Here is a 23,335-nt window from a genome sequence, read left to right on the forward strand (position 1 = left end):
CTGAATTCTCTCCTTTCTCTTTGCCAGCCCTTCCACCCCATGGTGAACCTGGAATGCTCCCGGGATTTCCGGCCCTTCCTGTGTGCCCTGTACGCGCCGGTGTGCATGGAGTACGGGCGGGTGACGCTGCCCTGCCGCCGCCTGTGCCAGCGAGCCCACAGCGAGTGCTCAAAGCTCATGGAGATGTTTGGGGTCTCCTGGCCGGAGGATATGGAGTGCACCAGGTGAGAAAATCCCTTTTTTTTTTTTTTTTCCAGGATAAAATTTTATTCCGATCCAGGATGTTTTATGGTTCATAAAAAACCAGGTGTTTTAAATGTTTTCCATCACAAGTGGCCATGTTTTCCTTCCCTTTTTCCAGCAGCCTGTTTCCTGAGGTGGGAAGTGAGTTCCTATTTCTGCCCAAGAGATCAGCTGAAACTTGGCTGGGTTTGATGAGGATGAAATCTCAAAGCTGTTTGCAGAGCATCTACCCCTTGCTGAGCTGCAAACAGCCGTGTTCAGCTTTACATTGCACCAATAACTTTACGGAAAAACGACCTGATGGTGTTCCAAGCTGTTTGAGGCAGAGTACACGTGAAATTAAAAACAATACCCTCATGCCTTGTTGTTTTCTGTAAGTGACTCCAGCAGCTAATGAAACTGAGGAGCACAAACAGGAAGAAATCGTTTACTGTTGGATTGGAGAGAATGGAAAACAATTAAAATTATTTTAGTTAAGTAAGTCATAAGAGGATGAAATAAGAGGACGTTTCTAGGTAACTGGTATTCCTCCAGTGTCTCCTTCAAAACTCAGACGGTCCTTGCCTCGAGTCAGAGCTTTGACTACACAAATATCTCCGTCATAATTCCATTTATTAACGCTGGTGGCAGTGCTAGTTGGAATTTTGGTGTCACCACCTCACTGCCCTGTCTGACGGCAGCGAGTGCAGTTGATTAGGAAAGGCTTTAAAATGTTCTATAAAATCATGCTGCCACGGGCCTAAGTTCACAGACTTCCTGGGATGGATCTTCCATCCTCACCTTCATTTCTAAAGCCCCAATGGGCTCCTGGTCTGTTTCATTTTTGAACTTATTTTATAGTTTCAACACTGCTCTGTGGGATGAGTTTGTGTCTAAACAGTGCAGAATTTCATGGATTCCCCGTTTTTTGGATTGTCTGGTTTTGCTCCCGTTGGTTTGCCTGAAGTCCCACCTAGAGATGAAGTTACCAGCCCTTGTAAAGTACGGGTATATTTCTTGTAAATGCCTCTTTTTAGGTTCCCAGATTGTGACGAGCCCTATCCTCGCCTGGTTGACCTCAACTTGGCCGGCGAGCCCACGGAGGAGGCCCCGATGGCCGTCCAGCGGGATTACGGCTTTTGGTGTCCTCGGGAGCTGAAAATCGACCCGGACCTGGGTTACTCCTTCCTGAGGGTCCAGGACTGCTCCCCTCCTTGCCCCAACATGTACTTCCGTCGGGAGGAGCTGTCCTTCGCCCGCTACTTCATCGGCGTCATCTCCATCGTCTGCCTCTCGGCCACCTTGTTCACCTTCCTGACCTTCCTCATCGACGTCACCAGGTTCCGCTACCCGGAGAGGCCGATCATCTTCTACGCCGTGTGCTACATGATGGTGTCCCTGATCTTCTTCATCGGCTTCCTGCTGGAGGACCGGGTGGCCTGCAACGCCTCCAGCCCCTCCCAGTACAAGGCCTCCACAGTGACGCAGGGCTCCCACAACAAGGCCTGCACCATGCTCTTCATGGTGCTCTACTTCTTCACCATGGCCGGCAGCGTCTGGTGGGTCATCCTCACCATCACCTGGTTCCTGGCGGCCGTGCCCAAGTGGGGCAGCGAGGCCATCGAGAAGAAGGCCCTGCTGTTCCACGCCAGCGCCTGGGGCATCCCGGGCACCCTCACCATCATCCTCTTGGCCATGAACAAAATCGAAGGCGACAACATCAGCGGCGTGTGCTTCGTCGGCCTCTACGACGTGGACGCGCTGCGATACTTCGTGCTGGCCCCTCTCTGCCTGTACGTGGTGGTGGGAGTCTCCCTCCTCCTGGCCGGGATTATCTCCCTCAACCGCGTTCGCATCGAGATCCCGCTGGAGAAGGAGAACCAGGACAAGCTGGTGAAGTTCATGATCCGCATCGGCGTGTTCAGCGTGCTGTACCTCGTGCCCCTGCTGGTGGTGATCGGCTGCTATTTCTACGAGCAGGCGTATCGGGGCGTGTGGGAGACCACGTGGATCCAGGAGCGCTGCCGGGAGTATCACATCCCCTGTCCCTACCAGGTGAGGAACCCCGGGGGAGGGCATGTGGGAAGAGTTACTCGTCCTCCCTAACTCAAAAGTGCTTTTATAAGAATTTTTTTATTCCTGTAAAAAAAGTTCTTGCCGTACTCAAATTATTGGGATAATGCCCTAGGCTGGGTGTTGCTGGGAAATCAGAGGCTCCCATCAGCTGCCTGGTGTTTTTTTGTGGAGTTTCTGGGCTGTGTGGCACCTCCACGGGATATAAAGATGTTATTTTAAACCAACCTCTAGACTGGGCCTTGACGAGTTTGTTTTTGGCCTTTGGAAGTTTTGCTGGTGAGGAATTCTGGCATTTAAACTGAGTTGTCATCAGGCTGCTTTTTCTAGTTCTCGTTGTTTGTCTGTAGCAGTTTTGGGGCTTCGATGGCCTGGAGGTTTTGTGCTCATTTTGTGCCAGGAACATCTGTATAAAATCCTTCTTGAAGTGTCTTCTGAAGAAAACCAGAGCTTGCAGCTCATCAGCTTTGGGGTTTTTTTCAAGAAATCAAGAGTTATCTGCTCAGTTTAATTGAGTTATCACAGAACAGAAGCCTCCAAGAGCCCTAAGATCAAACTCTCCACTGGTTTATTTAGATGCAGTTGAAAAGAAAGTATTGCAGGGATTAATTGCCTACTTTGGAGCCAAAAGGGCAGATTGTTTTTGGAATGACATTCCTTAGATATTTTCTGCAACTTATTTTAAAGGAACTTTATTTCCAGAAGGTTTTACAGCAAACCTTTATTATACAGCTGCACGCAGAGGGATATTTAAAAATTAGCATTTTGGCTTTGAAGCAGTTAAAACACCAGCTGAATCATCAAAGCTCACATTTTAAGGCAATGAAATATCACTTAAAGGTTTGGCTTAGGCTTGATAATAATCCTTTTATTACCTTTTAACCCTTTCTGGTGTTTTTCTCCATCAGGTTTTATTAGGGTGTGACTCTTCCCTCCCATCCAGTGCGGGAGCATTTTTATGGCAGGAAATCTCTGGCAGTGGGTGTGTGCAGTTCCATTGGCTTGATTGAGTCTTCACTGCTGCAGGTTTTAATCTGTTCAAACTGGCTGATGCTTAAAAACAAAGGAAAAGAACCCCCAAAAACCAGGGACATGTGGCTTTCTCTTGATTAATTCCCAGCACCCACCGTGTGCCAATCTGAATTTTGTTTGGTAAGGATCTATAAAATCAAGAGGGTTTTGCCTCCCAAAAATTTTGAGCAAGAACTTGTTTTAAACCTCAAAACTGAGGGCTGGAAGAATGAAAACATGTAGGGAAATGCTCCTGAAATCCCTGGCAAACCGTTGCCATAATGGCCCAGCGGGAGTCAAAAGAACAATAATGGTTTCATTCACATCAAATTGGGTTGAAGGACCTGCAGACCCCAGGGAGTATTAGAAGGGGGTTTTCTTTCTCTTTTAACCCATCCATTTATATTTTTTTTTCCCCTCAAACTAAACATGCTTCCCTTATTAAACAATCCAGATTTATAACTGAAACAGATTCCCAAAGCTGTGGGGAAAATGATTTTATCCTTAGCTCATGCTAGTGAAATATATCCTTAAATTAGGGAGAAATGTGGAGTTTTGTGGGAAATAGCCCTCAGTGGCGAAATAAGAGCATATTTTTACAAACTTTAATGTTACTTAATTAACTTCCAATGTTTCTGAGAGCTCTAAATGGAGAGCTGGAGTCGATCCCACAGTGGATAAAAGGTTTATGTGTGAAGCTTCCCCCCCGGGGTTGTGGATTTTGGGAGCTTTTGCCCAACACCAGCAAATCCGAGCTTAAAAATCCATGAGTCCATCGGAGCGTGACATCATCCTTGCCATCGGAGATGGTGCCACAGAAACTCCTTCTGGAAAATTCCTGGTGAGGGGGGTGGGAATATGCAGCTGCTCCTGCGGGAGGGACCGCGGGGTCAGTGCTGAGCCGTGGATTCTCCTGCCTGCTCCAGAACCAGGCTGGGGCTCAGATAAAAACCAGCCACTGTGTTTATTTGGCTGCCTAGAATGAGAAATGGCCCCAAAATTAGAAATATTCCCAAGTGGAGGAGGCCACAAGATGTTTTTATGCTCCCACTGTGATTTCTGGCTACCTGGATGTTTCCTGGCTTGACCTGGATATGGATTCTCCTGGTTATTTGGCAAATCTGGGAGGCATCCGTTGCTTTCCTTGTGAAATCAAACCTTCTTTGCCACAAGGACAGGGAATGAATGTCCCAGTATTCCCTCTGCTCATGGAGTAAGTGCAGGGCCAGAAGGAGCACATGGCAGGGACACCTTCCACTATCTGAGGTTGCTCCAAGCCCCATCCAGCCTGGCCTTTCAGTGGGAATAAGGACAAATTGATGAAAGTGTCACCACAGATAATTCTTGTTCCTGCTGCCAGGGCTCTGCAGTGACTGCACTGGTCTGATCTTTCCAGTCAGTGCAACTTCTCTGTGAAATCCCTGCTCACACTGGCCTGAAACTGTCCTGACCCATCCACCTCTCATTTTATCGAGCTTGGAATATTTTTCTTTTTCTGGAGGGCGAAATGGTGCCTTTGGAATCTGCTTTCAGCATAGGAATATTCAAACAAGGAGCTGAATTTTGTGTTGGAATCCTACTTTTCACTCATTGCCTTAAAAAAGGAGTTAACCCAATGTCACTTCATCGTTCACAGGGCAGAGCCTCGGGACAGGCCAACCATTTCACTATTCCGGATAAATTCTTGGTGTTGGCTTGGTTTGTTAATCCTGCCCTGATGTTCAGCTCTCAGAGTTCGTCTCTTTCCTCTCTTACTTGCAGTTTCTTCCCAGATTTTGGTGGAATGTGTCATCCTGTGGGAATCAGATCGAGTGCAGGTGCACTGGGATAAAGTTTTGGGCAGTCTGCAGAAGCACAGAATGGCTCAGGTTGAAGGGGAGGGTCAGGTTGGATTTTAGGGAAAGGTTCTTCCCACAAAGGGTTTTGGGGCACTGGAGCAGCTCCCCAGAGAATGGTGACATTCCCAAAGCTGCCAGAGCTCCAGGAGCATTTGGACAGCGCTCCCAGGGATGCACAGGGTGGGATTGTTGGCGTGTCTGTGCAGGGCAGGGCTTGGACTCCATGTTCCTGGTGGGTCCAGCTCTGGATATTCCATGATTTTGTGACCTGCAGACACATTTACTCCAACCCCTGCTCAAGCAGGGTCAGCCCAGGTCTGTGTCCAGTCAGGTTTTGAGTTCCTGTTGCCATAAAAGCTGTGATTCCCTTTCCATCCGACCTCAGAAGTAAAAGGAAAAGCAGGGGGAAAGGGGAGAAAAACCCTTTAAAGTTCATTTAGCTGCTGTTCCCCATCCTTGTCCTGCACGGTGGTTTATTCCTTACAAGGAGAGTGTCGGAGTTTTATTCCTCTTGGAATTACAAGGAGAATCAAAACTGGGAAAATAGGTCTCAAAACTGGGATGAGTTTGGCTAAGAAGTGAAATAGACACTCAGTAAAGTCTGCCCCAAAGCTGGTTGTAATGCACATTTCTCTTATGAAAAGCAGGAGTTCAAAAATCAAGAAAAATCTGATTTCCTGCAGAGCAAAGCAAGTTTTAAGATTAATTTATCTCAAATCCAAACCTAAACAGACTCCACAATTTCCACAGAGGCTTCAGGGCCAGACTCAGCACTGGGCTTCTGGGAGAGGCTTCAAATTTAGATACTAGAGAGGAAAAAAAAGGAAAATAAACCATTTCAAAGACATTTGGTGCTGCAGTGGGAGTCCTTGAGAAGAGGAACGGAGCAGTAGGAATTAATTATCTTTGTTTGTGATCTGATATTCAGCTTTTCCCCACACAGGGATTTAAAGGCCTCCATGCTGCTTTGCTCAGAGCAAAGGTGCTGCTCCTGTTTTCTCTTTTCCATGGTTTTTAGGGAAGGGAGCTTAAATCCCATCCCATCCCATCCCATCCCATCCCTGCCTGGCCTGGGAAACACTTCCATGGGTGGGGCATGAATTGTGCCTGACTTAATCCATGGTCTCTTTCAAGAGGTCACATTTGCTCTTCCTGGGTATTTTTATTTTAGGATTTTTGCTGCAACATTCTGGGGACAATTTTTGGGGAAAATTGGGGGGGGTGTTTTTGCAGTCAGTCCCCTTCAAAAATCAGAATAAGCCTCAACACCTTTTAAATTCATTTTCTACATCCTGAATGTTCATCCAGCCTTGGTTGAATCTTTATAATCATTCCAGAAAGAAAATGAGGGAAGAGGTTTTTTGCTCATTTTTTGAGAATTGACATAAAAAAGCACCTAGATGGCTTTTCCTGGAATTTGGGAATCCCATGGAGAGCTCTTTCTGTTTTGCTGCTGATAGAGAGGAGTTTTTTTGCAGCACAACTCTTCCAAAAGTAATTTTCACCGAGTTCTTTGAAGCAGTTCCTGTGCTTATCTCCGAATCTTTTCTGGTTTCTTTCTGATCTTCACTTTAAAAACATTCAAACTGCCTTGATGATTTGAGAACTTAATTATTCCGAGCTGTAAGATGATGTAATGGTGAATATCATCTTTATCAGCAGCAAAAACAGACAATCCCATTTTTTTCCCATTTTTTCCCCCATTTTTTTTTTCCTCTCCACTGTTTCTTTCCAAGTGGAGCCCCCAGCCTTGCTGTGGGATGAAGTTAAATGGGATTTTACTGGAGTTTCACCCACTCACTCCCATCCCTGGCTGGTGTGGCACAAAGGGAATAAAAGCACACACTTGCCAATTTTTTCCTGTTAATACTGAAATTTTAACACTATAGAGATTATTTAAATGCATTACCTGACAACATTGGACAAATGTGTTTTAAAATTACCATTAAAATCCTAATAGGATTCAAATCCTGTCACCTGCTGGGGATTTTGGCTCAAGAATTCAGCACTTTTCTCGTCTCCCATTTTCACAAATGAACTTTTTGGAGCTAATCATGGTTAATTTTTTTATTTTACTGTAAATTTTCAAGATCCTTTTAGATGTGGCATCCCTGCCCATGGCTTGGAGCAACCTGCGATGGTGGGAGGTGTCCCTGCCCATGGCAGGGGATAGAATGGGATGAGCTTTAAGTCCTTTCCAACCCAAATCATTCTGTGACTGTGTCCCAAAATTAATGCTGTGTGCCAAAAATCTCTTCATTCCAGGCTCTTCTGGAGCCTGGAACATCTCTAAATTGCTTTGTTTTGCTGCTTTTTTTAAAAGCTGCCCTTGCAACAGAGGCAGGGGCAACATTTCCAAGATTCAAGTCGGGATGGAATTTCTCCGTTTTTGTGGAGAAAATTCCATTTTTTCTCCATTTTTCCCTTCTCCCCCCCCCCCCCCCCCCCCCCATTTTCTCCACTCCTCAGGGGTGTTGCCCCTGTGGTTTTTAACCCAGCGTGTCTCAGCTGTTTTGCCATCTGTGGGGCTGCAGAACCGTGCGGGGAGTGCTCGGGGCTGGCTGGAGAAAAGAGGCTTTGTCAGGAAATGGCACTGCTCGTGTGGCACCAGCAGGAAGGGAATAAATATATTTAGGGATGTCTGTAAATCCGGATTTCTCCTCCTCCTTTCTGTTTCCATCAGTTATTGTTTAGAATTCCTCTTAGGAGAGGTAATGGATTTGCTTAAATCTGCCCTGAAGGAGTTGCTTCTTGTTGGATGTAATTATTCCATCCTAAAGAAAAAAAAAACCAAAACAAAGGTGGAGATAAACCCAGGTTTTCCATATCAATCAGGAGAGACGGAGAAAATCGGAATTAGGAGCTGGGTTTCCTTCAAAAACAAATGTAACTTAGCTCAGAACATTATTGATCACAGTGTTGCAGCATTTCCTGGCAATGATAGAGTTAATTTCTCCTGGTTTGGATGCTTAGGAAAAATAATACATTTAAAGAGCAACAATAATAATTCCAATTATTAAGGAAGATCTTTTCCCACTGACTCTTTAATTGTGATTAAAGCAGCAGCAAAAGCTGAGGGAAGTCACTCTTTACCCTCAGAACCGAACGTTGCAGCACCTGTGAGAGGAAATCCATCACCCAAAAAAACAGATTTATCTTTTCGTTTTAATAAACGACAGGAAATTGCTTGGGGCTTGCATTTGGAAATCTATTTTTACCTGTGGTTCGTTTATTTATTTTTGCCTTTTTTAATAGTGCTTCTGAAGTCATTATGTATAATCTGAATTCTTTTAGAATATCTGTTGTGCTCCAAAATGAATGCGACCGGGGTCTATTTGTCATTTTCACCAGTATGAAACAAAACTGATAAGTATCAAATGCTGATAAGAAATATCCAAACTGATAAGAAATATCAAAACTGATGAGCTGTGTCCAAATCAGGGTCATGCTTTGGCCACCTTATATTCCCCCTTGTGTTTGAATTTTGGGAATTGTCTTGTTTTGCATTGTTTTCTAGGTTTAACAACCCAACTTTAATGTAGGAAAATACTTCAATCTCTCCTCCTGAAGCAGTTCTTCAGAGGGAACTGAGAGGAGTTTTAAGTCATTAATAGCTCTTGTTATTATATTTGAATATATATCAGAGTAGTATTACACTGTGAAATTTTCTCAGTTGATGGAATAACCCTGACACCAAATTATTTTTCAAAGAGTCAGTTGAACTGATTTTTTCAAAAATCAAATTATTATTATTATTATTATTATTATTATTATTATTCCACTCACACTATGACTTGAAAACGAAGGGCTGTAACCTAATGCACACAGAATTTCTGTCTGTGGAGAATAAAAACTATATTATAAATATTATGTTGGCTAAAACACCTTTTGTTTCACTCCTAAATTCTGCACTTTGCTTTGAGCAGTGGCTTGGCCATTATTTGCATCTTTACCAAACCACACTGATGATTTTCTCAGGGCTTTATCTCCAGGGATTTCACAGTTTTTTATTGCCAAGCGTCTTCATCCGAGGAGTGGGAGTTCCTTTTTGGGGATACACTCACAACGAGCTCCCTAAATTCTGTCCTGGAAGAATTAAATCGATTCAGGGAAGAATATCTGCTGCCAAACAGGTCTTGAGGCTGCAAAGATTTTAATCCAAGTATTTTTCTAGCAGCAGGGTGGACAGAAATCAGATTTGCCTTGTGAGAGGCCACTCTGCCGTGTTGGTTGTCCAGACTGCTTTCCCAGTGGATTTTTAGATTCCAGTGTGGTCCCCTGAGCGTGGACCTGGGATAACCCCTGGTGAAACCAGTGCAGGTTTTCCCTGAATTAATTTCACCCCCATAAATTCCTTTCCCTTAATAGACTGGAGGAACTCAAGAGAAATTCTTCTAAACCAGAATTCATTGCCTTTGAATTGTTCTGTAGAGGCACTTTGTTTAGGGATGTATTTTTTTTGGCACTTGCACAGTTAAAATTCTTGGGGGAAAGGTGTGTTTTAGATGAGTTTGGTGTGGTGAGGTGGATCTGGGCTATCACTTAACTTCTGAGGTGGGTACGTTTCCCCCAGAACAGCTGTTCCCCGTGAAGATGGTGATTTTATAAGCTTTTATTGCAGTGTCTTCTTTATTTATTTTTAGCTTTGTTACTGCCCCAAGTCTTGCAGAGTAGCCAGAATGGTGTCATGGTTTGATAAAAGCCAAACAAGCAATATTTTAATAATAACTTACTTTACAGTGACAAATCCTACTACATTTGACTGGAAAACAAATTGTGAGTGTAATCCTGAGTCTCAGAGCAACGACAGTGATGGAAATGCTTATGGCAGCGAGGCTGTTAGATCAGATTCCCTTTGGTCTTTCCTCCCACTTTCCCTGTTTTCAACAAAAGGATGGGTTAATTTGAATTTCATTGCTTTTTATCCTCAGGGAAATATCAAATGATCAGCGTTCTTGCCCCAGAGGAGGGGGACAGGTGTTGTGTTTGGGCTTTTCCCCCCCACACACGGCGAGCTCATTAATTTGTAGTTTCACACGTTTTAGTGGGAAGAGGCCACTGGTCTGTGTCAGGAAAAAGCAGCTGTGATTGATCATTTGGGGGCAGGAGGGGAAAATATTCAGGAATTAGTTATATAAGCATTTAAATGAGCAGTGTGCCTACAGAGCAGCGTTGGTTTTCCCTGGAGAAATGTGGAAATTGATGTTTTTAACCTCCTTTCTGAACACCTGCCCGCCGCGTGTTGCGGGAGGGAAGCGATGCCTCCGAACCAGTGCGTTCGCTGAGGATTCTTGGATTCACTGAGGGAAAAACTTTTCTGTTGGATGCTCTGCAGCAGCCCAGCAGATGGGAGGGGGAAAATGGGCTGCAGAAATGCCTCTGTTACAGCCGTGATCTTTGTATCTGACAGAACTTGCTGGGTGAGGCCTCCGTGCTCGTGGGATGTGTCTGAGCAGCTCCGAGTGCGGCGCGGAGCCCACAGCCCAAATCCTGCATCTCCTTGCCTCTTTTCCTTGTCAGCTCGGTGCCTCTGAGAGCCTGGATCCACAGGGAAATCCTTCCCTGTGAGGGTGGAGAAGGGCTGGGCTGCAATTCCCAGAGAAGCTGTGGCTGCCCCATCCCTGGAAGTGTCCAAGGCCAGGCTGGAGCAACCTGGGATCGTGGGAGGTGTCAGGGTTGGAACTGGATGGGCTTTCAGGTCCTTTTCAACCCAAACCATTCAGAGACTCCATGAAATTGCCAAGGTCTTGTGGTCCTGGAGTGCACAAACCCCTCTTACATCCCCAGGAAAGCCATCAGGTCTGAAGGAAAACGGAGAATCACCACCAGAATTCTCTTCCCTCTGGGAAAGGTTCTCCTGTCTGAGGACACGGCCCCAGGGCCTTCCACTCCCTTGTGTCCCTGACACTCTGCTCTCATGGAAAAGTAGCTCCTGGTGTTCAGAACAAGCAGGTTTTTATCTAGAAGGAAGGACATTATCCTGGTTTTTAAGGCCCAGAGGAGATCTGTCTCCGGATTTGAGCTCTCCAGTGTGAAGGGGGAATTTTGAAAGCCTTTGGTCCAGGATTATGAGGAGAATGTTGAGGTTCACAGATTTAAGAAGGGTCTGGCCATGGTGCCAAGTGGGAAACAGAAGAAATGACAGAATTCAATTCCTTAGTAGCTGTTCCCAGTTATTGTTTCAGCTGGTAACAGGAATGTAGACTCTAGAATTGGATTTAGGAGGGGTTTTTTCCCTCATTGGCTGCATCAGCAGTGGAATTCACTCTCTGATACTGAGGGATCACCCTTTTGATGGCATTGCCGCGTCTCCATCTCTGATAAAAAAATGTGATAATTGTTATTTCATAGCTGAAACGCTGCTCAGCCTCTATTTTTAGATGCACGTTGGGAATTTTATTGGTGTCTCACAACTCGGAGTTCTCGCTGAACAGAACTGAAAGGCGAAGTCAGTGCTCCTGCAGGGCTGATTGCAGGGGAATTGCTGTTGGGTGGGATCTGTGGTTAATGCTGCACTCCCAAACTGGGCTGCTGAGGTTGCTGGAGGGTGTTTTAGGGTCAAGTCCCCCCTCAGACCCCTCCTCTGAAAGCAGAATATCTAAACCTCCATTGGTGAGTAAATCATTGGAGGGGGGATGAGGAAATCCCACATTTCTACAGCATAACAGAGGGATATGTGGCATTTTCCCTAATAAAAATTAATTGTAGTACTTCAATAAAGTGCTGCAGCCCAAAAATGCAGCAATGCCTTCAGCACACCTTGCTAATTGCAGCTTCAGTACTACATATTTATCGGCACAAGCAAGAACAGACTGAATTTCTTAATAAAATGGTTTGGGTTGGAAGGGACCTGAAGGATCATCTCATTCCAGGGATACCTTAGGCTGCCTGTGCTGCTGAGAAGGTGCTTTTTGTATTGGGGTCGTTTCTCCTGAGTGAATTCCGACATGAAAACTGCCAGCAGTGCTTCGCCTGCATTGTGTTTCTAGAAAAGAAGAGGAAAATCAGTGATTTTTCCCTCCCATGGCAGGGGATTGGAATGAGATGAGCTTTAAGGGCCCTTCCAACCCAAACCATTCTGTGAGTGCTGTAAATTCTACGATTTCTGCTCCTTGTTATTACAGTATCTGTTACATGGCATTGTGTGGAGCTCAGCACGAGTCAGCAGCTCCAAAGGGTTTTGTAGAAAAGTGAGAGATGAAAATACATTTTTAATCCTCCTGAACTGCATTTCAGTCCCTTTTCCTCCTTGCAGTAGCTCAGCTTTCAGAGAGGTTTCTTCAACAAACTGCAGTAGTTTATTCAGGTATCCCAGAGGGAAACAGAGCCAGGTAGTGCTCAAAGAAATTTTCATTTAAACCCAAAGGTATTTCCTTATAACCTGAATTTTTAAAAGCACAGATGGAAAGTGCATCAAGTGACTTTGTTCCATAAACTCGGACATCTCAGAGTGTCTCATTTATTGATTATTCCCTCCCTTATTAAGCATCGTCTCCTCTCTCCAAGAAGATAAATTGAAACCAGGGATCCTGTCCAATTTTCACTGTCATTCTCAAAAGTGGTTCCCACAGGAATCTGGGATTTCATGAAGCTTTTGTGTCTCCTCTTTTAGTCCTTCAACTGCAACAACTTGAAGACATTAAGAAGCTGATTATTTATAGTGTGGTCAATGTCACAGCAGCAGAGTTTTGTCTGAGTACTCCCCTAGAAAATTACTGAGGTCTCATGTTGAAATTGGATCCTCTGGAAAAGATTGGATTGTGCACAATGAATTTATTGGGAGAAGGGAGAGCAGGTGATGGAATTGCTGCCATCGTTGTTTCAGCTGCTCCACGCTTCCCTCAGCAGTCCTGGGTACCTGGATTTTCCCAGGAGACACAAACAGGGATGGGAAGGCTGAGCTTTAAAAGCTGAGGGGGTATAAAAATGGGGTTAAAATAGCAAAAGTGCTGCTGGAACCGTTGAACATTACATTCCCTGTCGGGGAGAGGGGTTACCATAAATAAGGACCCAGAGCAGATCGTGTTCACAGGTGCTTTTGGAAAATACTTTGCATTTTGGTTGAGTTGATGTGTGGAGTTTGGATATTCCCATTGAATTCAGGATTTCATGTGTTGTGGATAAATCTAACCCCGTCCAAGTCTGCACTACTTCACTGGTTTGTGTTTGCGACTCTTCCTAAACAGCTGGGCAGTAAAAAAGTCTAACTTTTGATGGTGAACATGAGTGAGTTTTTGCCTTATTTTGCTGTTTTTAAAACTGTCCAACCTGGTCACTGTCCCAGTGTTTTGGGGTTGGAGGTGCCCCAGTGCTCTGGAGAAGGGGCAGGAACCTTTGGGTTCAAACACCTGGTTTTTAGTTCAGTAAACCTTGAAAAGTCATTTCCAGTTTTATTTTCGTGCTGTTAATCATTGTAAATGTTGTTAATTATTATAAATATCTCGTATCTGCAGATGAATATTGTTTCAAGCAGGTGCAGTCCCTCAGTATTAATGTGAGTTTAATGGGTGTTGCTCCCTGAATTGGCTGCTCGGTGCAAAGAGGCTTAATTTGGAGAAAAGTGTCTAATGATGTTTAATAACTGGCTTTGTCGAAGATCAGGACGTGCTTCCTTTCACCTGAAAGATTTGTTGAATGTATTTATTTCAATTTTTTGGCCTGGAATTATTTATAGCACTCAGCATGTATGTGTTGAGCCAGAAGTTTTGCTGTTGAGTGATTTACTGTAATATCATGGTGGAAGTGAGCAACTGAGAGCTGTAGCACTAGAACTGGTGGTTTTTTCTTGATGAAAAATTCAAAATTAAATTCCCTTCAGGCCAGAAGTTCTGCCAGGGGAGACTTGGCCCCGTGGACAGACATTAAATGTAAATATAAATAATTAAATACATAAAAATGCACCTGAATGTCAGCTTCATTAAGAAATGATGAATTTCACCACTTACTCCACTTAATGCCAAACGAGCTCATGATGAAATAATTAAGGTGGATTTTTGAGAGCTTCGTTTTGTTGGGTAATTTTTTATTGGGTAATTGTTCCTATTTTTGATTCCTGGGTGGAAATCTCCCAGGTTGGCTACAAAACCACCTCAGACCTGTTCTGTTAAATGGTGTGGGAAGGTCCACAGTGGTGTCCAAGACCCTTCAGCGTTTCCTGGGGCAGACATGGATGGGGAACTCTCAAGGAACATAATTATGTTCTCCTGATTGTGCTCATTACACTTCTGCACTTTCATTTTCCATCTCCAACGGTGACAGCACTAAAAGATGTGCAATAACACAAAGTATTAAACCAGGGATTGCTGGGTTTGTGCTGCTCCAGTGGAAGCTGTGCTGCCCCTCAGCAGTAACTGGAATACGGCTGGAATATCACGGGGTGGGAACCTATTTCTGGTGAATCCTCCTGACACAGGGCATGTTTTGACTTTGAATTTTCAATCTGGGGGGAAAAACTGGTTCTTGGTGTTGCTTTAGGAGGTTGTATCTGTGTTTCTACATTATTACAGGCTCGTAGGAGCAGAGGGGAGCTCTGACTGTCACTGTCAACCTCTGAGGTCGCAGACTGGTGACACTCAGAACATGCCCATCCCCACAACTCATGTCTGAGCTACTCCAAAATCCCATTTTCCTACGGATGGAATTTCCTTCATGGCTGCTGCAGCCATATTTCTGTTCTGTTGCACAGATCAAACACCTCCAAGTGGTTTTTTCCCCACATTTCAGTGTTATTCTTTTTCTCACACCTTCGAGTCCCTCTAGGCCAGAGGAGCTTCTTGCAAGGAGGGCTGGTTGTTCCCTGTCCTCCTGCCAGCCCTGCTCCACATCCCTGTGAATTCCCAGAGGATTCCAGTCTCACCCTCACCTCAGGGAGCGCCAGGCCCTGTCTCAAACGGCTCCTTGGACGTTTCCTCGTGCTCTAGGCAGGCTGGTCAGTCACTTCCTTAGGCGTGGTGGTTTTTCCAGCTGTGTCACCACCTGTCCCAAAGCCGCTGCTGCAGGTGACTCCCTGTTGGGAAGATTTCATGGGCATCTCCCCACGATTAAACAGCCCCAGACCTTCCTGCCACGCCGATCCTTGAGCCATCTGCGGGTCTTTCTTATCCCGTTGTGCACCAGCTTTATTTCTGTTGGGATCGGGATAAATCTGCTGCTTGTCATCCGTGTTCTGTCTTGTTCACAGTCCTCGTCCCCATGGGTAATAAGAATTTTCAAGGTGTCAGAAAATTTCAAGGGGTTTGGAGATCTCCCTCAGCTGTGATGAAAAGCAGGGAACCTCTTGCTGTAGGCCAGGTAATTTAATGGCCAGTGGGTGTTTGAGATCACAGAATCACAGAATGGTTTGGGAAGGGACTTTAAAGATCATCCAGTTCCAACCCCAACACCTTCCACTAGACCAGGCTGCTCCAAGCCTCATCCAGCCTGGCCTTGGACACTCCCAGGGATCCAGGGGCAGCCACAGCTTCTCTGGGAATTCCATCCCAGCCCCTCCCCACCCTCACAGCCAGGAATTCCTTCCCAATATCCCATCTATCCCTGCCCTCTGACAGCGGGGACCCATTCCCTGTGTCCCGTCATTCCAGGCCCTTGTAAATGGCCTCTCTCCATCTTTCTTGTGGGCTCCCCTCAGGTCCTGGAAGGCCACAGTTAGGTCACCCCAAACCTTCTCTTTTCCAGACTGAACACTCCCAGTTCTCTCAGTTGCTGGAACTGTTGGAATTCCACGGTCACAGTGCAAATGCCAGCGTCACCCAAATGCTTACAGAGGAATTCACACCACCATGAGTTTGTTCCTTCCCTCCACAGCTTGGTGGCATCTTTCAGGCTTGCTCTGGAAGGTCTCTGTCCTTGAAGGGTCAGGTTTTGAGCCAGGTTATCGATTCCAGAAAGCCCCTGGATGTCTGTTCGTTTTGCAGCTACCCTACAGACCTTCCTGAAAAGAACATCCTTGTGTCTTCTTTTCCAAACAAACCCTTTGCGTATAAAAATGTTCGGGAAAATAGACCTTGTGAGCATTTTCAAGTTCAGCTGATCTCCCTGAAGAGAGAAAGTTTTGCTGGGTTGACAAGAACCCGGCAGTTGTACCTGGCCAGTGCCTTGAATTCCAGAGGGAGGGAGACAGGGAAACCCTCCAAGGAATACAGGATCAGTGTTGACCATCCATGAAGCGTTTCACTGGCATTTTTCCCAGGAGCAGCCACAGCACCTGGTCCTATCTAGGTTAATCCCATCAAAGAAATGACTCTTCATGATTTGCAGACTAGAAAATATTGCACAATTATTCAGGGCACGGAGAAAAGAGCAGAAGTACAAATAAAGGCCGGGACCTCACAGCGGTTGAGCCTTTTGTCTGAGCCATCACTGGGCTGTGCAGCGCTCTCGGTCATGCTCCGTGGAGCCAGGGAACAAAGGAATCCTGACGATGTTTGCTTTGGCTCGAGGCAGGGAGGGATGACTTAAATGTGTCCATAAATGAGTGGTGAGCTACGATGAATCTTCCTTTTCTCTTTTTCTCTCTCCCCAGGTCACTCAGATGAGCCGTCCAGATCTGATTCTGTTCCTCATGAAGTATCTCATGGCCTTGGTCGTTGGGATCCCCTCGGTGTTCTGGGTTGGAAGCAAGAAGACCTGTTTTGAGTGGGCCAGCTTCTTCCACGGGCGCAGGAAAAAAGAGTGCGTACGGATATGTTACGGATAAACTTCCCTTGCAGTCCTGGAAGGGTGTTTGGGTTGGTTTTTCATGGAGGCAAAGGCAGGAATGGATGGAAAAGTCACCAGAATGGAGCAAGGAAGGACAAGGCAGGCAACAGCTCAAAAATTGCTCATTTCTCCCTAATTATTCTTTGGTCCTAGAATCAAATCTACATTTGTCTGTCTTCAAAATATTTTTAACAATAATTGTCAAGTGAACACTGCAACTACGCTGCCTCTTACTGAGAGGTGGAATTAAAACTTTTTATTTATAAATGTGCATCTAGCCAACTGAACCAGACCTTTGAATTGAGATGAAATGCAGGTTCTTCTCACCGTGGCTGCAGTTGAAAGCCTTTGTCTCTGCTTTTAATCTTCCTTATGCATTAGTGCTGCAGAGCAGTTTGATAAAGTGACAGTAAGAATTTCTTGGAGCTTCTCTAAGGTTGGAATTAATTTAGATTAAGGTTGGAATCAATTTAAAGACCATTTGTGTGGTTTTGTGGTAGCCATGGGTGGATACTTTCATAATAAATACTGTCTTAAGGTGTTTTAAAACAGATCCACAACGACAGAAGCCTTTCGGTGACTCCTCCATGACTTTTGGTCCATCCTTCAAGGGTTCAACTCGGGCTAAAATAGCCAAGAGATGCTTCAAAATCAGGCAAATAGGGACATTCTAATGTAAATAATGGTCTTACTTGCCAAGCCATGCTGCTTGTTCTGTTTGTAGAACAGTCACAGTGCTGTGATCGCTTTTCTACCGCAGTAATTAACGTTAATTGCTCCGACCGCTTCTCTTGCTCAGAGTTGTCAACGAGAGCCGCCAAGTGCTGCAGGAGCCGGACTTCGCTCAGTCCCTCCTGAGGGACCCCAACACCCCCATCATCCGAAAGTCCAGGGGCACTTCCACCCAGGGCACCTCCACCCACGCCTCGTCCACCCAGCTGGCCATGATGGATGACCAGAGGAGCAAGGCCGGCAGTGTCCACAGCAAAGTGAGCAGCTACCACGGCAGCCTGCACCGCTCGCGGGACGGACGGTACGAGCGTCCTCCAAAAAATCGTGGAATCACGGATGGTTTGGGTGGGAAGGGACCTTAAAGATCATCACATTCCATCTCCCTGGGACACCCTCCACTATCCCAGGTTGCTCCAAGCCCCATCCAACCTGGCCTCAAACAATTCCAGATGTAGGGAGTCCACAAACTCTCCAGGCAAATCTTGTATAGGAGATGGGACAGGCCCCTTCCAGCCGGATGTGTGGCCGTAATTATGCTCAAGCTGGATGTTCTAGGGCATCTCCTTTCCCTGTTAGTGTCTGGACTGGAAAGAGAAAAAGTACCGTGATGTTTGCAGAGTCTGAGCTGCTTTTTGTGAGTTAATTGCACAGCAGGCCTATGTTCTGCGCTGGTTTTCCTGCATGGCAGCGATCCGTGTTACATACACCGTGTGGGAAAACAGACCTGCCCCAGTGTCAGCTCGGCGCTTTGGTGGCGGCTTTTGTCCGTGTGTCAGTTGATTCTGTGTCCGTAAATACTCCTGGCCCTGCCGAAGTAAACAGGGGCACAGGCTCCCGCTCTGACTCGAGGTGGAGCTAAGGTTTACAGCGTAATTTATCACCAGGGGTTTCACTCCGCTGATTACCAATTCCAGGCGTAGCGCTGGAGTGAGAACCGAGCGGGACCCATTGTGCGAGGAGCTGAAAGGCTCTGCCTGGGGCTCTACCGAGTGTGTACCGAGCTGAGCAGGGAATGCCGCTCCTCACAAGAGCGCCGGCATCTATTTACATTCTTTAGCAGCGCGGCGGTAACGCCGGCAATAATTGCCCTGTGTTTCCCTAAATTAGGTACACTCCCTGCAGCTACAGAGGCGTGGAGGAACGACTACCTCACGGCAGCATGTCGCGACTGACCGATCACTCCAGGCACAGCAGCTCCCACCGGCTGAACGAGCAGTCACGGCACAGCAGCATCAGGGACCTCAGCAGCAACCCAATGACACACATCACGCACGGCACCAGCATGAACCGCGTCATCGAGGAGGATGGCACCAGTGCCTGACGGCGAGGGAGAGCTTGGAGTGCTCGCAGGGCTCGCGGTGCCTTCCTCAGCGAGGTGACACCTCAGTATTATCCTCATCCTCTCGTCAGGTGCTGAATTTTGGGCATCAGGAAGCCGGAGTTGGCGTCTCCGTGTGGCAGCCACTCTGTGGGACTTGCCTCGGAGCTGGAGGGTTCAGCTGTCTTGAGTTACTGAGTAAAAAGCTGGTTGTCTCCTCTGAACCTCTCTGTAGGTAATTATTTATTTGATAACTGGTCCTCAGCAGACACAACTACTGAATTTCTTATTCTCCGTGGAAAACAATCTCCCCCTTCTCTCTCCCTCCTCCCTCTGTCCCTCCTCCCTTGGGCTCCGCGCGTCGGGAGGTGCCACCCCCCAAAACTCGGTGTCGGGGTTGTGCTGGGAGTTGTTCTGATGAGACTTAAGGGAACTCTTGATGGTTGAAGGAATCCCTCCGTGCACCTCCCTCGAGGCACCCGATGAGGGGACGCACCCAGCGCTGCCCGAGGGACGTCTGATCGAGCTGGCAGCGTTTGGTCACACGGGAAACACCACAGGAATGAGCATTTTGGAGAAGGAAACTCCTCTGAGGATCACCAGCTCTTCCCAGAGCTGTCCAGGCTCAGTTGTCGGGAGGGTGGGGGGAAGAGAGGGGCAGGGAAGAGTGATTTTTTTATAACTTGTATTGTCCTTGCTTTTTTACAAAAGACTATTTAAATTTTCTACTCGTTTACAATTTCTGTAGGAAGAGATGGGTTTTAAAACCAGTTATCTAGATAATATTCAGCCATTTATTTTTTCGAGTCATGTACAAAAAAAGCTGAGATTGCCTGTTCCTGATCTATTTTAAAAAAATTATAACAGAAAAGCTGAATTTGTCACCCAAGCAGGAATGTACAGCCCAGCCCATTCCTTACAGCCAGAGCAGAGCCTGTTCACAAGCCCCAGCACCCGGGTGAAGAAGGCTGAGGCCAGAAGCACCAGAGGAGTTTATTCAAGGATGCCCCACCTTCCTGGTGGTGTCATGGCTGGTTTGGGGAGGATTCTCTGTGCTGAGCAAGAATTCAGAGATGGGAGGGAGAAATGGAGGCAGGAGCTGCCCCCAGATGGGGAAAAAGCAGGATGTGGCAGCTGGAAGCCCACGGCGTTCCTCGAGGAGGAGACGGGATCCGCAGTAAATTGGTGGCTCCTTCCCAGCCAGGTTATGGATCCAGCTCTGCTGCAGGTTGTTCTCATTCCCTGCTATTCATGGCAGAGAATTCTCAGTTTGGGCTTTTTTTTGTGTGGAAAGGATCTGTTGGGATGCACTGGAGGCAGAAGTCGAGGCCGGTCGAGGACGGTGCTGTAGATCTTCTGGAGCGTCTGCTGCCGAGATTCATTCAGCATGAGGAAACACTGCTGGCATGCAAACCTACCTCAGTAATTACTGCAGATCGCTGCTGGGAAATGAATCCTTACTTTTGCATTGTCCTTACATAATTCCCTTGCTGACCTGCTGGAGGCATGTTGAGAAGCCTTTGTGCACCAACCTCGAGGGCAGGGCCGGGGCAGGAGCTCGCGGGGCCGTCCCAGGCAGCGGGGCCAGAGCTGCTCCACAATTAACTCATTTTAATTGCAGCTGATGACACAACAGCAAAGCTCATAACCTGTGTGCTGTGGAATCAAAGGCTGCCCCGGGAGTCGAGACAGATTTATCCCAAATTGTCTTTCTTGCTTCCACCGGGTTTCTTGCTCCGAAGGAGAAGACAAATAGAGCCCAGCATGGAATAACAAAGCTCTTTGCTGTCGGCCTGGGGAGGGAGGTGCTGCACCCAGGGCCCTGGGGCACAGCAGGCTCTGCTTTGCCTGTTTGCTCAGCAAACAGCCCTGGGGGCCATCCACAGGACCCCAGGGATAGCCCTGTCCCAGGAATAACTGCCCAGATCCACGTGGCTATGGGAAGTCCTTTTGAGTGACTTAAACTGGAGAAGCTACAACTCCCCGGAAGCCCCAAGGGTGAAACCTTTGTTGTTTTCAAATTCAGCTCCTAACAAACGTGCTGCTTTAAAGGGGTGATCTGGGAGAAATCTGGATCTGCGGAAGGAGCCAGGAAGCTGACTTTTCCTAAACACTGGAACGGAACTAAATAAGCTCACGGGTTCACACTGATCTTCTTGGCTCAATTTCCAGTACTTTTTTTTTTTTTAAGTAAGTTGTAGCAGTGCTTTGACTTGTTTAGAGACAGGGAGAGGAACGCCGATGGAGTTTGGAGAAAGATCCTGCTGGAAATGTTGTTGATTTGTGAGGCTCAGTCCCCATACTGCTTCCAGATGGGAATATCTAAGTCATTCCTTGCTCATGGATCCTAAGGGCACAGACTCCTGTCACCCCAGAGAGGTGATTAAACCTCAGACTGGAGTTCTGGCTGGGTTTTTTGCCTCCCTGCCCCCTCCCTTCTACCTTCAACACCTGAGGCAGCACACTGTGCTCTCTTGGCAGAGCATTCCTCCTGGGAGGAGCATTCCTCACCCATGGAAGAATGCCCCAGCTCTGGTGCAGTTCCCCAAATGGGGCTCACAGGGCTTCAGCTCCCAAATCATTGTGCCCAAGGGCTCTGGAGTGCATCCCAGTTTGAATGTGACCCCACCACCATCTCTGGCAGGGGCACCAGGAGTGTTTTTGGGGTGCTTTCCTACCTGGTGAGAGCTCCAGCCCGGGTGCCTGGTTTGTGGGATTGGTGCCAAGCTTTACATTCCCCCCGAGCTGAAACCCCCGGCCAGGAAGGCATTTCTGCAGTCACTGCAGTGCTCTGTGGGCTCCGGGCTCCCCGGATGTCCCTGCAGCTGAGCACACGTTCCTCGTGGAGTCCCTACAGCGCTTTGTCCCTCCCCAGCAGCCACCAAAGGCTGGATCCTCTCTCCCAGGGAGCAGGCAGGGAAACTGGACAATGCCTGGCTTCTCCAGCTCATCCCAAGCTTTGTGCCTCCCCCTCCTGCGCACACGATGGCTGCAGCCCCAAAACTCTGCTCTGTGAAATTGCTCCGTAAAACGCACGGCTTCTCATTCCCGGTATTCCCAGGGATCTCCAGCTCCTGTTTTACCAAGCCAGCTGCGCTGACAACAGATCCCAGATTATGTGCTGTTCCTTCTTAATCCCTTTGTAGCTCCCGTGGTTCACTGAAATATCCCGGATCAGAGCTGCAGTCGGCGTTGCATGGAAGAGGCCGCTCCTCTTTTTTAAAGCATGAACAATCCCAACAGCAGCAAAAAGCCACACTTGGGTGTAGATGTGTTCGTGTTCTCCCTTTTCCTCCAGCTTAGACCCAAATTTTGTGCTGGAAGCGTTAAGACACCAGCTCTGGGGGGGTCAGTGGTGAGCAGCGGATGGCACTGGGAGGCTCCGGCTGAAATACGGTCACGGCCAAATCCAGCACCGCTCCCATGTTGTTCCAGCAAGGAGGGAAGGGAAAATCCCTCCGAAAGGGCACAAGGAGAAGAGTCAGGCCAGCTGTAGAGCAGTGCCCACCCTTCCAGGGGAGCTGATTCTCCAGCCCAACTCCAGGGCACTGAGGATCACAAAATACCAGTGGGGAGCCGGCAGCTCCAGGTGTGTGGTGAAACCAGGGCACAGCAGAGCAGCCCCTGCACAGGAGACATCCTGAGGTCCACCTCGAGCAGCAGAATGTCCAGTTGAATGTGAAACTTTCCCCCATCCCCTTGTGCTTCTTTTGTAAAGGGATCAGGATGAATTTTCCCTGGAGGCGGGGCGTTCTCCCAGTTTTTGCCCGTGGGGTCCGTGCATGGGGAACTCGGTGCATGTGATGCGCTGCCGCCTCTTCCAGCCCTTCCCTCGGCACTCCGGTGTCCGTGCTGTGACAACATCCAACTCCTCAGGAGAGGGGAAGGAGCCCCCATGGCCGTGAGACCTCCACATAGCGGAATGTGTGGGGCAGTCCCTGCCCGTGGCTGACCCCACTTGCACTCGGCTCTTGGTAGACTTTGTTTACAGTAGTCCAGTGTGGGTTTTGTAACGTTTAATTTTTAGCACTTTAACTGTGAGTGTACAAACTGGTTCCCTTGTAGTAGGTGTACATTTTCATTTTAGACCTTTGGAAGTTTTTAATAAAACGATGGAAAACCCCTTGTCTCTCTGTCGACCGGTTTTCAGTTCATCTCTGATGGGCATAATCACACCCACCCTTAAAAATCCAGTTCAAAGGTTAAATAATTAATTATCAGATTTGACTCTGGCCAGCAGCTCTCTGAATTTGAAGAAAGACTTTCTAGCCTTAATCTCGCCCCAACATCTGCACTTGTGGACGCCGGGCACCCTTCCAGCAAACACAAAGCTCTCTGCAGATTTCGGGCTCTGGTTTGTTCTGCCCTTTTACGAGAACAGACCGCTCAAACCACCAGCATTTCACAGGCAGAGAGGAGCGAAGAGCAGACAGGTTTGGGAGCA

At 47.3% G+C, this 23,335-nt stretch overlaps 1 protein-coding gene across 2 annotated transcripts in view; it reads left to right on the top strand.

Moving 5' to 3' along the window:
* Positions 1–23,013, top strand: part of FZD3 (frizzled class receptor 3) — a 48,212-nt gene extending 25,199 nt beyond the window's left edge. For both annotated transcript variants that reach the window (XM_048296243.1, XM_048296244.1), the window contains 5 exons: positions 28–224; positions 1,260–2,277; positions 16,666–16,814; positions 17,641–17,874; positions 18,681–23,013. In XM_048296243.1, the coding sequence (XP_048152200.1) occupies positions 28–224; positions 1,260–2,277; positions 16,666–16,814; positions 17,641–17,874; positions 18,681–18,894 (1,812 nt within the window). In that variant the 3' untranslated portion in view covers positions 18,895–23,013. The remainder of the gene's footprint in view (positions 1–27; positions 225–1,259; positions 2,278–16,665; positions 16,815–17,640; positions 17,875–18,680) is intronic.
* The last annotated feature ends 322 nt before the right edge of the window (positions 23,014–23,335 follow it).

The sequence above is a fragment of the Corvus hawaiiensis genome, chromosome 3, assembly GCF_020740725.1.
Source record: "Corvus hawaiiensis isolate bCorHaw1 chromosome 3, bCorHaw1.pri.cur, whole genome shotgun sequence".
NCBI lineage: Eukaryota > Metazoa > Chordata > Aves > Passeriformes > Corvidae > Corvus > Corvus hawaiiensis.